The 11,369-nt window shown below is 50.7% G+C and overlaps 1 protein-coding gene across 3 annotated transcripts; it reads right to left on the minus strand.

Moving 5' to 3' along the window:
* Nucleotides 1–2,228: 2,228 nt before the first annotated feature.
* On the minus strand, nt 2,229–6,974 carry MYC (MYC proto-oncogene, bHLH transcription factor). Of its 3 annotated transcripts, none has more exons than XM_037166713.2 (3): nt 6,682–6,974; nt 4,348–5,113; nt 2,229–3,287 (listed from the first exon to the last, which is right to left on the minus strand). In XM_037166713.2, exons 2-3 carry the CDS (start codon nt 5,102–5,104, stop codon nt 2,725–2,727), a joined length of 1,320 nt encoding a protein of 439 aa, XP_037022608.1. In that variant the 5' UTR covers nt 5,105–5,113; nt 6,682–6,974; the 3' UTR covers nt 2,229–2,724. The 3 variants fall into 3 exon arrangements, with proteins under 3 accessions (XP_037022608.1, XP_037022606.1, XP_037022607.1); XM_037166711.2 differs by lacking the exon at nt 6,682–6,974 and adding an exon at nt 5,323–6,117 and having other exon boundaries at nt 4,348–5,116; XM_037166712.2 differs by having other exon boundaries at nt 2,230–3,287; nt 4,348–5,116.
* Between the last annotated feature and the right edge of the window lie 4,395 nt (nt 6,975–11,369).

Here is an 11,369-nt window from a genome sequence, read left to right on the forward strand (position 1 = left end):
CTTATTCCTTAGGGTGTAGTCTGACTGAATTGCATGGTCCTCCCCCTCCCTCTCTAATTCTTTTTTTTTTTTTTTTTTTTAATCTACAAAATAGATTACACAATGGCATAGACTCTGGGGACTCTCTAGATTGGCTCTGAGGGCCTGTTTGTGTCGGGGTCAAGATCAGCCTGACTTTATGGGAAGACTGTTCCTTGGCTTCCTAAACCTAAGCCGAGAGCCAAAGAGGTGTTTGGAATGGTGCCCTTTCTATCCCCACAGCCAGGATCTGCAGCCCTAAAGTTGTTTCCTGAGCCTCTGGAATGGGGAGTTGTTTTCCTAAGTGAGGAACAGTTTCTGGTGTTCTGTGGGCTTGCCCGGATTTAGTGATTCAAACTAACACCTTCTGGGTTCCCAAGTGAGTCACTGCAGGGCCGCTGTCCAGCCACAAAAGGGCAAAGAGTGAACTACTTGAGACTGTCCAGGCGATATCGTGACACTTCGAACCACACGACTTCTGTGGATTCTACCTGCCTTTGACTTTAGGGTACAGGGTGGGACAACTTGAAGTACTTAGAACCCCAAATAAAGGATCAAGAAAAAGACATAAAAGGCTTGATTAAATTATTGTAGGGGCCAGAACCAAAGACAGTAATTACCTATTGATTTATGGGTGGTGGTGGATTAAAATCTCAAAGAGGACAGAAATCTGAAGATCTCCTGTGAGGCTGAGACAATGAAATAATTAGAACAATGATAGTAGCTTCCATTTACCTATGTGGTCAACGTTCAAGTTTCTGGCTCAGGCTGTAGGTTTTCAAAGGCTCCTAATTAGTAATATCTACATTCAAAAATGCCTTTTCATGTTCCAGGGATGAGCATGTGTCGTAATTGTCCAAGTGTGAAAGAGGTCGGGAGTCTGTTGTTTTCAAAATAATGACTCACACGACAAAGAGTAATTATATTTTATTTTATGATCCGAACAGTAGCAGTTCTAAACTGGCGGCTTCCCCAGAGCAACTGCCGCATCTCAGCGAATGGCTGAGGTAGGAGGCAGTGTGAGTTCTGGATGTGTCAATGTGAAAGGAAAAACTAAACAGTGACCTACAAAGCAAAACAAACAATGGGCACCTGACTTCCGACAGGGCCTGCCTGTTCAAATTAAAGACACAGGACCCATGAGATTGGCGACTCCTGTTCACAGGCGTGGCGCGCCGGTTCCTTCCGTCCTCTTTGCGAAGTGGCCGAGCAGTTTAAGGGTGGATCAATCGCCTGGGTTTGAATCCCAGCTCTACTCTTCATTGTCCGTGGAGTTTGGCCACATGGATAAGATTTTCTGTGCCTCAGTTTCCCCTTGTATTGTGAGGAACTCAACAGTACTTCCTTCACAGGGTTGCTGTGGTGTTGGATAAGGAAAATACTTAGAAGAATGACTGGCTCCCAGGTACTACAGTACAGTTAGGACACAGTCCATTGGGCCCGCAACCCAAAGCATTCTTGATCTCTATGCTTTCGGATAAGCCAAGACAGGAGTGGGATTTGCTAAAGCAAAGGCCAACAAAGGTGGCACTTGGATACTGCCTTTTATCATCTGTGCAGCCTCAGAGAAGTCGCATCACCTCCCTGAACTTCTATTATTTCCTTGCTTGTAAAATCTAGGTTAACAACATACCTCCCAGAGCTTCTCTGGGGCTTACAAGGTAACCGATGCAGAGGGCCCGGCACCTGGTAGGATTGGACAAGAAACAAAATGTGGTTTCTACCCCCCCCCCCCATCTACTCTTTCGCTGGGCAGAACCCTGGGTTTGGAATTGGGGAATGACATGGGTTAACAAAAGAGAGGGTTTCCTCTTCATTCTCCTCCCCACCCCCCAGCCCTCAACCCACCCCTTGTATACTTAACTGCTATCTCTAATCTCTAGCACCCCTTTGCCTCTTTTTGCCTCTCACCCTGCACCATGGGCTTACTGCGCTTTCATTCTTTCAAGTATCAACTCTGGCCCTTCTGGCCCTTTATCACCAACCTCCAGGAAGCATCTTATAACCGTGATAAGTTAAAGACCTTTAGGCCCCAGACCCATTTTAACATAGCCCTTGTCATTTCTTAAATAACTTCTTTTCCCATCTTTGTAACTCACTCCTTCAAGGGCCAAATTCTGTTAATTTGTAATTGACGAAAAAGAGAATGAAACAAAGAAGAAACAAAACACTCACAAACGTAAGATTTGGCTCAATTATATATTTGCCGGATATTTTATTTTTTTCTAAAAACAATAAAAAAAATCAATTTTAAAAAGGAAAATGTATTTAAATAAAAAAATTATGGTTTATAATACACATACGTTTGTAATCTTGTATAACTACTTATAAACGTTTTATTAAAGTTATTTACATTTGATGGCCGTATTTACAAAGGAAATTTTAAGATTTTTTTAAAAAAAACAATTCTTAAATACAAATTTGTTAAAGGGGGGGGGAGAAAAGATGGCAAGCATAAAAAAAGTTCTTTTATGCCCAATGTTCCATTTTGAGGCAGTTTACATTATGGCTACGCCTTTCAGTCCTAAGACCCAGCCACGGTTGTGCGGTTGCACTTTACCATGCATTTGGGGGGGGAGGGGGAGGGGGAGTTCAGACATGATAAATTCTGCCTTCTTGTCAGAAGGAACCTTTTTCCTTACTTTCTCTTAGTAACAACTGAGAAGTCATAAGTGATTCTAGTTCCTCCCTCCAGGAGGTCCACTTTTACGCACAGGAGTTCCGTAGCTGTTCAAGTTTGTGTTTCAACTGTTCCCGCCGTTTCCGCAATACGTCCTTTTCTGAAATGAGCTTTTGCTCCTCTGCTTGGATGGCCAGGATGTAGGCGGTGGCTTTTTTAAGGATGACTACCTTGGGGGCTTTTTCGTTGTTTTCCAACTCCGGGATCTGGTCTCGCAGGGCGAAAAAGCTGCGCTTCAGCTCGTTTCTCCTCTGGCGCTCCAGCACGTTGTGCGTCCGCCTCTTGTCGTTCTCCTCCGTGTCGGAGGACCTGGGGCTGGAGCATTTGCGGTTGTTGCTGATCTGTTTCAGGACTCTGCCACTGTCCAACTTGGCCCTCTTGGCAGGGGGATAGTCCTTCCTAGTGGATGGGGGTGCCGCGTAATTGTGCTGATGGGTAGACACGTGGCATCTCTTGAGGACCAGTGGGCTGTGAGGAGGTTTGCTGTGACTTCCGGCAGAGGGTGACCCCGATTCTGACCTTTTGGAAGGGGGCTGCCTCTTTTCCACGGAAACAACGTCAATTTCCTCCTCATCTTCTTGTTCTTCCTCTTTAGGAAAGGAAATAGAAATCCTCCGGTTAACAACATTTCCTTCAGTTATGAATGACTACATGAAACTAATGCTATATAAATAATATTATTTATTATAGGAGGAAGGACCCTGGCACAAAATTGGCCAGTCACCCTTGCTCTTCCCTCCAGGAGGGCAGAATGACAGCTGGATTTATGGCACAGGCAAGAAAATTACAATTTACCAGGATACAATATTGATGCCAGTTCTTACCTAAGACTTAATGAGGCTTTGGACACACCCAGAGCACATCACATTCCCAAGCACCTCCTATTTTTTAAGGGACTTTACCAAGAACCCTTCAGATATTGCAAAGGATAGCTGCAAATTTCTTGGTAAGACTTTAGCAACTCCCTATTTTACTGGAAGTGCGGAGGGGGGGGGGGAGGATATCTTGCAGCCTGGCCAAAGTTGGGAGGGGGTGGGGGGAGGAAGAAAAGTCCAATTTTGGAAAGAATTCGCTTGTAAGTGTTCAGAAGAGGTTGAAAAGATCCGAACCTCCCAGATCCCTCACTCAGGCACTTCCTCTAGTCTGCAGCCTCAGACTGGAGGCTGCCCTTCCCTCTGTCCACAGCCCCCCTTCCAGGCAGAAGACTTGCAGTCCCTTACATTCGGACACTTCTCAGAAAGGAAAAGGGAGGTACTTCTTTCTCTCACAGAGATCCATCCTCCCTCAACCTAATCCACACTACTCCCTTCCCCCTAGAGCAATTAAAATGCTTCAGAAAGGTAAGAGGAAATGGATTGAGTTGCAAGATAAATCAGGAAGATTTAAAATCCAAACGAAATTCCTAAGGGGTGGGAAGGGTAAGGAAGGAGCTGGCGACTAGGGCGGTCTTAAGAGGAAGGGATGGAAGGGAAGAGTAAAAAGCCCAGTGTTTTCTGGGACGCTGTAGTCCGCAGATCATTCCAGATCAGCTATTTCCCAAACATAAGAGAAAAGACGGTGTCAAATGAAGTGGCCAGCAGAATTAGCAACCAATGAGAGTAAGAAAGCCAGCCAGCCAGCCCATCCCCTTTGTCAGGGGTCCAGCTTACCAGAGTCGCTGCTGGTGGTGGGTGGTGTGTCTTCGTGGTGGGCCAGGGGGTCGGGGGTGGCCCGTGGGGAGGAGGAGGCAGAGGAGAGCAGCGAGTCTGAGGACGGGGAGAAGGCGGTGGAGTCAGGGGAGGAGCAGGGCTTGGGCGAGCTGCTGTCGTTGAGGGGGTAGGGGAAGACCACGGAGGGGTCGATGCATTCAGAGGCGGCTGCGCTCAGGTCCTGCAGGTACAGGCTGGAGGTGGAGCAGGCGCCGTGCCCTCGGGCGGGGCTGCGGCCGCCGCCGTCTTTTCGCGCAGCCTGGTAGGAGGCCAGCTTCTCGGAGACAAGCTTGGCGGCGGCAGAGAAGCCGCTCCACATACAGTCCTGGATGATGATGTTTTTGATAAACGTCTCGTCGTCCGGGTCGCAGATGAAGCTCTGGTTCACCATATCTCCTCCCAGCAGCTCGGTGACCATCTCCAGCTGGTCTGCGGTGGAAAAGCTGCCGCCGCCGCCGTCATCAACATCCCTGGGGGAGAAGGACGCGAACGCGACGTAGGAGGGCGAGCAGAGCCCGGAGCGGCGGCTGGGCGATAGGGGTGGGGTAGGCAGCAGCTCGAATTTCTTCCAGATATCCTCGCTGGGCGCTGGAGGCTGCAGCTCACTCTGCTGTTGTTGGTGGTAGAAGTTCTCTTCCTCGTCGCAGAAGAAATAGGGCTGCATTGAGTCGTAGTCGAGGTCATAGTTCCTGTTGGCGAAGCTGACGTTGAGGGGCATCGCGGCAGCCTGCTGAAGGGGGCACACAAAGGGGGCAATTATTAAGTTGAGGGGGGTCTAGGTTGGTGCCTCAACCCTGCACAGCGCGCAGTGCGCGCCACAATCACGAACCACTCCCCTTCCAGCGGTATCCCCAAATTGGGCCAGTGGCGAGAAGGCGGGCGCCAAAAGGACACTCCTTAGCCCCCTTAGTAGGACCTCCTATCTCGGACACATACTTGGCTGAGTCAGCTGCGGAGCGCCAGCGGGACTTCGGTCCCCCAGGAGCCCAGAGCGCAAAGCCTAGGACTCGGCGCCGCAGCCCCAGCCGCAGAGCAATCGAAATAGGCTCTGGCCTCGGGAAGAGGCCGGGAGAGGCGGCGGTGGGGAATACAATCTGCCAACCCCGAAAAGTTTTGCGCCACCTGAAGGAGAAGGAGAGAGGCGCTGCCGCGGGAGCGGCTGCGCCCGTTCTCGCTCGCACCCTCGCCGCGCTCCTTTCCCCGCGGGCGCCACCGCCCCTCCCAGCCTCCTTCTCCATCCCCACCCTTACGGCGCCCCCTCTCTTCTTTGCCTGCTTCAATTCTTTTTCCTTCGCCGGCTGGGGCGGCCAGTTCAGCCGCGGCCCTTAACACCCCCTCCCCAAATAAAAGGGGGGGTATTGGAGAATAATAGGGGCACCTCCCTTCAACACCCAATACGGCTACGCAACTGCGCCAGAGCCCCAGCTGCGATTCCGCGCCCGGAGCGGGGGCGCCCTTCCTTTCACCCGCATAGGATAGCAGCTGTTCTGAAAAAGCCCGGAGCCCGGCTCTTGGCGGTCCCTCCACATCTAAGGGGCGCGGGGGCACCGAGGCGGCGGGGGAGCCAAGCAAGGCTGGGCGCGGAGATTTGCCCTCGTCTTTCTAAATCAAAGAATCCAGGAGGCTCGGACACATCCCTGCTCCAGCCTTCCCTGCCTCTCTGCAATACCAAGTCCTAACACCTTGGTACACCAAGGTCTTTAATTATACTCTTCTTTTTAGAAGTCAAATACCAACTTCTGAAAATGAGCAGGGGACGGATTGGAAACGCTGGAGGAGTCGGCGGGCGCGCCGCGCCGCAGTGTCTCGGGCTGTCAGGAATGCGGTCAAAAAAGCTGAAATTTAAATGTCCTTCGGAGACCGGGGAGAAGCGGGAGGCTGCGCCAGTTCTCCAGATCACACCGAAGGATATGCAACCCTTACTCCGAGGAGCTCAAGATGCAAAGGGCTTTCTGTCCAACACGAAGCATAGTTACCCCTCCCTTCCCCCCCCCCGAAAAAACCCTCAAAGCAATGCAATAAAGCAGGGATGTCCAACCGGCCGGACTCTGCGTCAATATCCATCGGCAAAAATCTCCAAAGGCTTGTTTGAAATACGTGCTCCCGTTTTCTCTTGCATTCCACGCTCCCATCTAGATCAGACACTCTACCCCACCCCGAACTACCCCAACTACTCTGGTAAGTGTCAACAGTCCAGGAATGGGAGAAAAGACACCCCGATTCGGGTATGGGACTCATCGCGTCCATGAAGGCGGTAGGAAAATAAATAAAAGACAAATAGAACTGGGTGCTTACCGTGTTTCCCACTATCCGAAGGAAATCCACCGTCCAAAAGCGGCCAGGGGCGCCTTTCGGAGGAGAGGGTCGGCGACGGCGGCGGGGAGAAGGGTCTCCGCAAATAGACAGAAGAGCCTCTCCGCGTCCGGAGAGCGCGTCCTCGTCGGCTGTTGTATAAGTTCCAGGGGAAAGTGCCCGCCCTCTGCAAGGGGCAAAGTTTCCTGGACGGGGCGAGGGCTGCGGATCGCCGGCAGGGGTCCGCGGGAAGGGCCGAGAGGAGGAGGCTCGGCCGGAGGCGGAGGTGCCCCCCTTTCACTCCGGATCTCCCTGCCCTGGGCGCTCCGAGCGCGACTCGACTCGCCCGGCTCGCTCCGCTCACCCTGGCGGGTCCGCCCGCTCGCTCCCTCTGCCTCTCGTTGGAATTACTACAGCAAGTCAGATAAGCCGGTTTTATATCGGTTCAGCCCACCCTGTCCTTTTCCCGCCAAGCCTCGGACTAGCCCTGCCCTTCGCGAGGCGGGGGATGAGGGGGGTGGGTGGGAGAGTAAGAAGGCGGCAGGCGGGACGCGTGAAAGGCGGTAGTAGCAGCAGCCGCCGCGAGAAGCGCAGCTGGGGGGTCCTGCGGCTCGCAGACCCTCGCCTATAAAGGACCGGTGGGCGGGGTCGCGACAGAGGATCTTTTTACAGCGCCCCCCCACCTTTGGGAAACCGGGAGGGGCGCCTGTGGTGAGGGAAGGGCGGGAGGAGGAGACTCAGCCTATGCGCCTGGTACTCTAGTGCGCGGAGCAATCGGATGTAAATAGTCAGATCGTAGCATTAATTACACTGCGCTCGTCTACCATTTTGCGCCGGCTCAAGCCCCGTCCTTCTCTCTGCTGTTCCTCTGGCACCACTCGATGTGACAGGCCGCTTACTGGTCCTGCGTGCTTAAATCATCGCAGGCGGAACAGCTGAGCTCCCTACACTGAGAACACAACGTGTACTCACGGCCAGGCTACTCACGTCCCGGGCGGCTGGGCGCTTTCCTAAGGCTGGGGAAAGGGAAGCCTTTGGAATAAGTGCTATGACTAGAAGTGGAAAGAGAGGGTATTATTTATGGCTGTGCGCTGAGTGTGTGTGGGGGTATTAGCGTGGATGGGGATAAGTGATTAGAGCTGAGAAATGATGCCTGAAATTATTAAAAGAACTCCGCAAAGCACTGCCACGTAGACTTGGAGAGCGCATTATGAATAAACACCCATTGCATTGGTGGGGGGTGTTATGCTTTGTGCGTATATAGTTATCTCGATTGGGCACCTTCCACCAGAATGACTGCCCCAATTTGCTGCCAAGGCAGCAGACCCTCCTCCCCGCCCCTCCCGCGCAGACCTACCCAGTACACGTTAATCGCTGAGATCTTTCTGCGCGTTCGGCACTGGAGTAAGGGTGATGCGTACGAGTTGTCGAGTTGTCGATGCGCGCTGCGGAGTTCCCTCCTCCCGCTCTCTGCGGGTCTGTACCTGCCCCCCCCCCCCGCCCCAACGACGCCCCATCGAATCCCCGCGCCTTTTGGAGTTCCAATTCCTTAGCCAGTTTTCAGAAAAATCCTATTTGAGCCAGTAGCTCGGGTTTACTCTATCTAGTCTGGGGCTCCCAGGTTTCAGGAAAATCAAAGGCTCTAGATGGGAGAATATTGGGGAGGAGAGGAGAGAACCGTGGGACCGGACTCCCCAGAAGAGGGAGAGGAAGCAAGCTTGAGGTCCCTGTCCGGGGTACCAAGCAGAGACCCCGGTGAACAAGACCGTTAACTCCTTCCTCCTTGGACAAACCGGACCTTTAACTTCTTTCCTGGTCTCCTTTTCCCTTTACTGATGGAACCATGATCATGCATGAAAAAAACACACCAATTCTGGTCAAAGGAGAGGACACAAGTATTACTTCTGTGCCTTTTGGGGTGGTGTTCTTGAAAATAAAAATAAATAAATAAAAAATTGGCCGAGTTTCAGGCACTAATTTCCTAGTTCACTGACCCTAAATTTTTGGTCTGAACGCCATAGTGAAAGTTTCTCTGTATAATCAGCGTACAATCTAATTTACATTTCATGTGCACTTCAACCCAGAATGTTGCCCAACTCGACATAAGATTTATTCTCTGCCTGAATGAACCTATACTTAATATTTAATGCATATTCTCTCAGGATTTGCGACTTTGCATTATTCTAGGGCATTAAAAACAAAGGCCATTTTCCCATCCCTTCACCCAAAAGCATTTTAAGTAAACTTTTCCACTTCTTACGCTCAGTCCTCACATCCCAAAAGAGAGAGGGGGAAAAAACCCAAAAAAACCTCGGGGCGGGGGTGCGTATTTAAGGTGCTAGTGTTCAAAGTAAATTATTAACCGTTGAGTCGTCAGCTCAGAGTCCGATTGTTAAAATGAGTAGTAACTTCCTCCAACTCCAGCGCCCAGCACAATTCAGCGTTAAGGATTGCAAATTGCTCCAGCCTCCAGGCCTTTGCCGCAAACGCCGGGAGCGACGGATCTGCGTTCACGGTTTCCTGCAAAGCCTGTTTCTCTCGCTCCCACCTCTTGGTCTGTACTCGCTGGGGTTTGCGAAAGTAAACTAAGTGTGCCCTCTACTGGCAACTGAGATAACCACGTCCGGCTGCCCGCTGAGGCTGGGGGCAGGGTGGGGGGGGCAGGGGCATCCGGCGCTGGAGCTCAAGAGTTGGAGTGGACGCAAGTATCCCAAGGCGCCCTAAAAGTCAGTTTCCAGCCATCTCTTCGGGATTCCGTCAACTGCAAAGGGGAAGCAGGAAGAGAAATTCCTGGAGGGAAAAGTGGTTCAGAGGCGGTCCTTCAGCCACATGAGCCGTGGTGAAAATAAACCCATCACTACTTATTGACAATGGACATCACCCTATGGAGAACCGATGATATTTACAGCAAACGTGAAATAATTAACAAGTACACGTACAGGAAAATAATGCCAGCAAAACTCTGATGCAGCAAAGCAAGCTTTTGCCTACAATCTTAGAAAGTCATCATCTTCAAATTACCAAATTTAAAAGCAAGACACTGGGTTTACTGTGGAAGCAGAGGCTCCATGGAAAGTGAGGGGTATTTGGTTTTGCTTATTATTAATTTTTTAAAAAACATTGGGCTGGTGAGTGATAGCTACATGTTTTGATAGTGAATGGGGGGGTGGCACATTTGAGATTTCATTAAAAACAGTGTGAAGGATTTTAGTTTTAAAAAGTTTTTATATTTAAAAGATGGGGCAATGCGGTTCCAAGTAAAAGTGGAAGGAATTTACAAAGCGTGTTTAGTAGGTGTGAATACTTCAGGTGGGTTTTTGTGGGATGAGGATTCTTGACAGGGTCTGATCACCTAGATATCTCAGGAAATTTGGCAGCAGGGGGTCCTTCCTGGAAGAGCCCTCTTAGGGTGATTTCCCAGGAATCTGGCACTTTTGGCATTGCTCTGCTGGAGGCTGAATGCACTGCTCTCCACAGGGGCAAGAAACAAAAACAAAAACACCCCCCACCAACCAACCAATCAAATGACAACAACCAAGGTTGGTCCAGCTGGACTTCACAGTGAGTGTGGTTTCTGAAAATTGCTAAAGATGGCAGATACGCCCCATCTTAAGGTCTGAACACTCAGTTACATCAGCTGTGCGTAGGATGTGCGAACCCCAGGAGATAGGCGGCTGGTGGATGTGGCTCTCAGCCTCGTTCTCCAGCAGGCTGCTGACACCACCTGCGGTGTCACTGTCAAGGAACAGTTTGGGGGGTTTGGGGTTCCCAAACAGGGAAGGGACCACCTCAGTTCATGAAGGAGGAAATGAAAAGCCAGATCTCGACCAAGTTAAGGGACTTAACTGTCTTTTTTTAAAAGAAAATGTTAAGAACCATTGGACCTAACTCAGAGAGTTGCTGAGTGAAGAAGTGGCTGAGGTGATTACCAGATGACTAAAGTGACCCATGCCCGTAATGGCAAAGTTGGAAATAAAAGAATGAAGGGTTAAAAAAAAAACCTAAAGGAGTTTCTAACCCTGATCACCCAGCGATAGCTGTTGGAATGTATCTCTTCAGGAGACTTTTTAAGGGACAACTTGGATCTTCTACTTTTTGGAAGTCAGAGGAAGACGTCTGTTGACGGAACAATCCTGGTTTGCTGGTCTAGGGACACTAAGGCTTTGTCGCCGCTTTGTTTTTGGTGCTGCTAGGTTTCTGAGAAGAACCAGGTCTTCGGCAGGGCAGCTGTGGTATCAGCCACAGGGTGGGGACTCCAGGTAAACAGCCTAAAAGACTGCCCCATGGGGGATTGCCTCCACAACCACACCAGCGAGAAACACTGGTTCACACAATGCCGTGTTCTCCAGTGACAGTCCTGTCCCCCTCATCATACTTAGGGGGAAAAGCAAGGCAGAAAGAATGAGCAATTTGACCCAACTTTCTCTTCTTTCCAGATACCCAGGCGAGATTCAGAATAAGTGACGGGTATATCATAACACCAGTCCCCACCCTCATCTCTTCTTTGACTCTCTCTTCCCCAACCCTCAGAAAGTTTCCTACCGAGTTGATCTTGGGCAGATAACAGCAGTGACTCATAGGGAAGACACTGGACCCCAGTGATCAAAAAGCTGGCTCCAAGTTGGGGGGTGAAGCAGAGCACCCCTCAGGATGGCTGGGCTGTTACTCGAAATCTCCTTAAAGTCACGCGA

The sequence above is a fragment of the Artibeus jamaicensis genome, unplaced genomic scaffold, assembly GCF_021234435.1.
Source record: "Artibeus jamaicensis isolate MK-2021 breed Jamaican fruit bat unplaced genomic scaffold, CSHL_Jam_final scaffold_916, whole genome shotgun sequence".
NCBI lineage: Eukaryota > Metazoa > Chordata > Mammalia > Chiroptera > Phyllostomidae > Artibeus > Artibeus jamaicensis.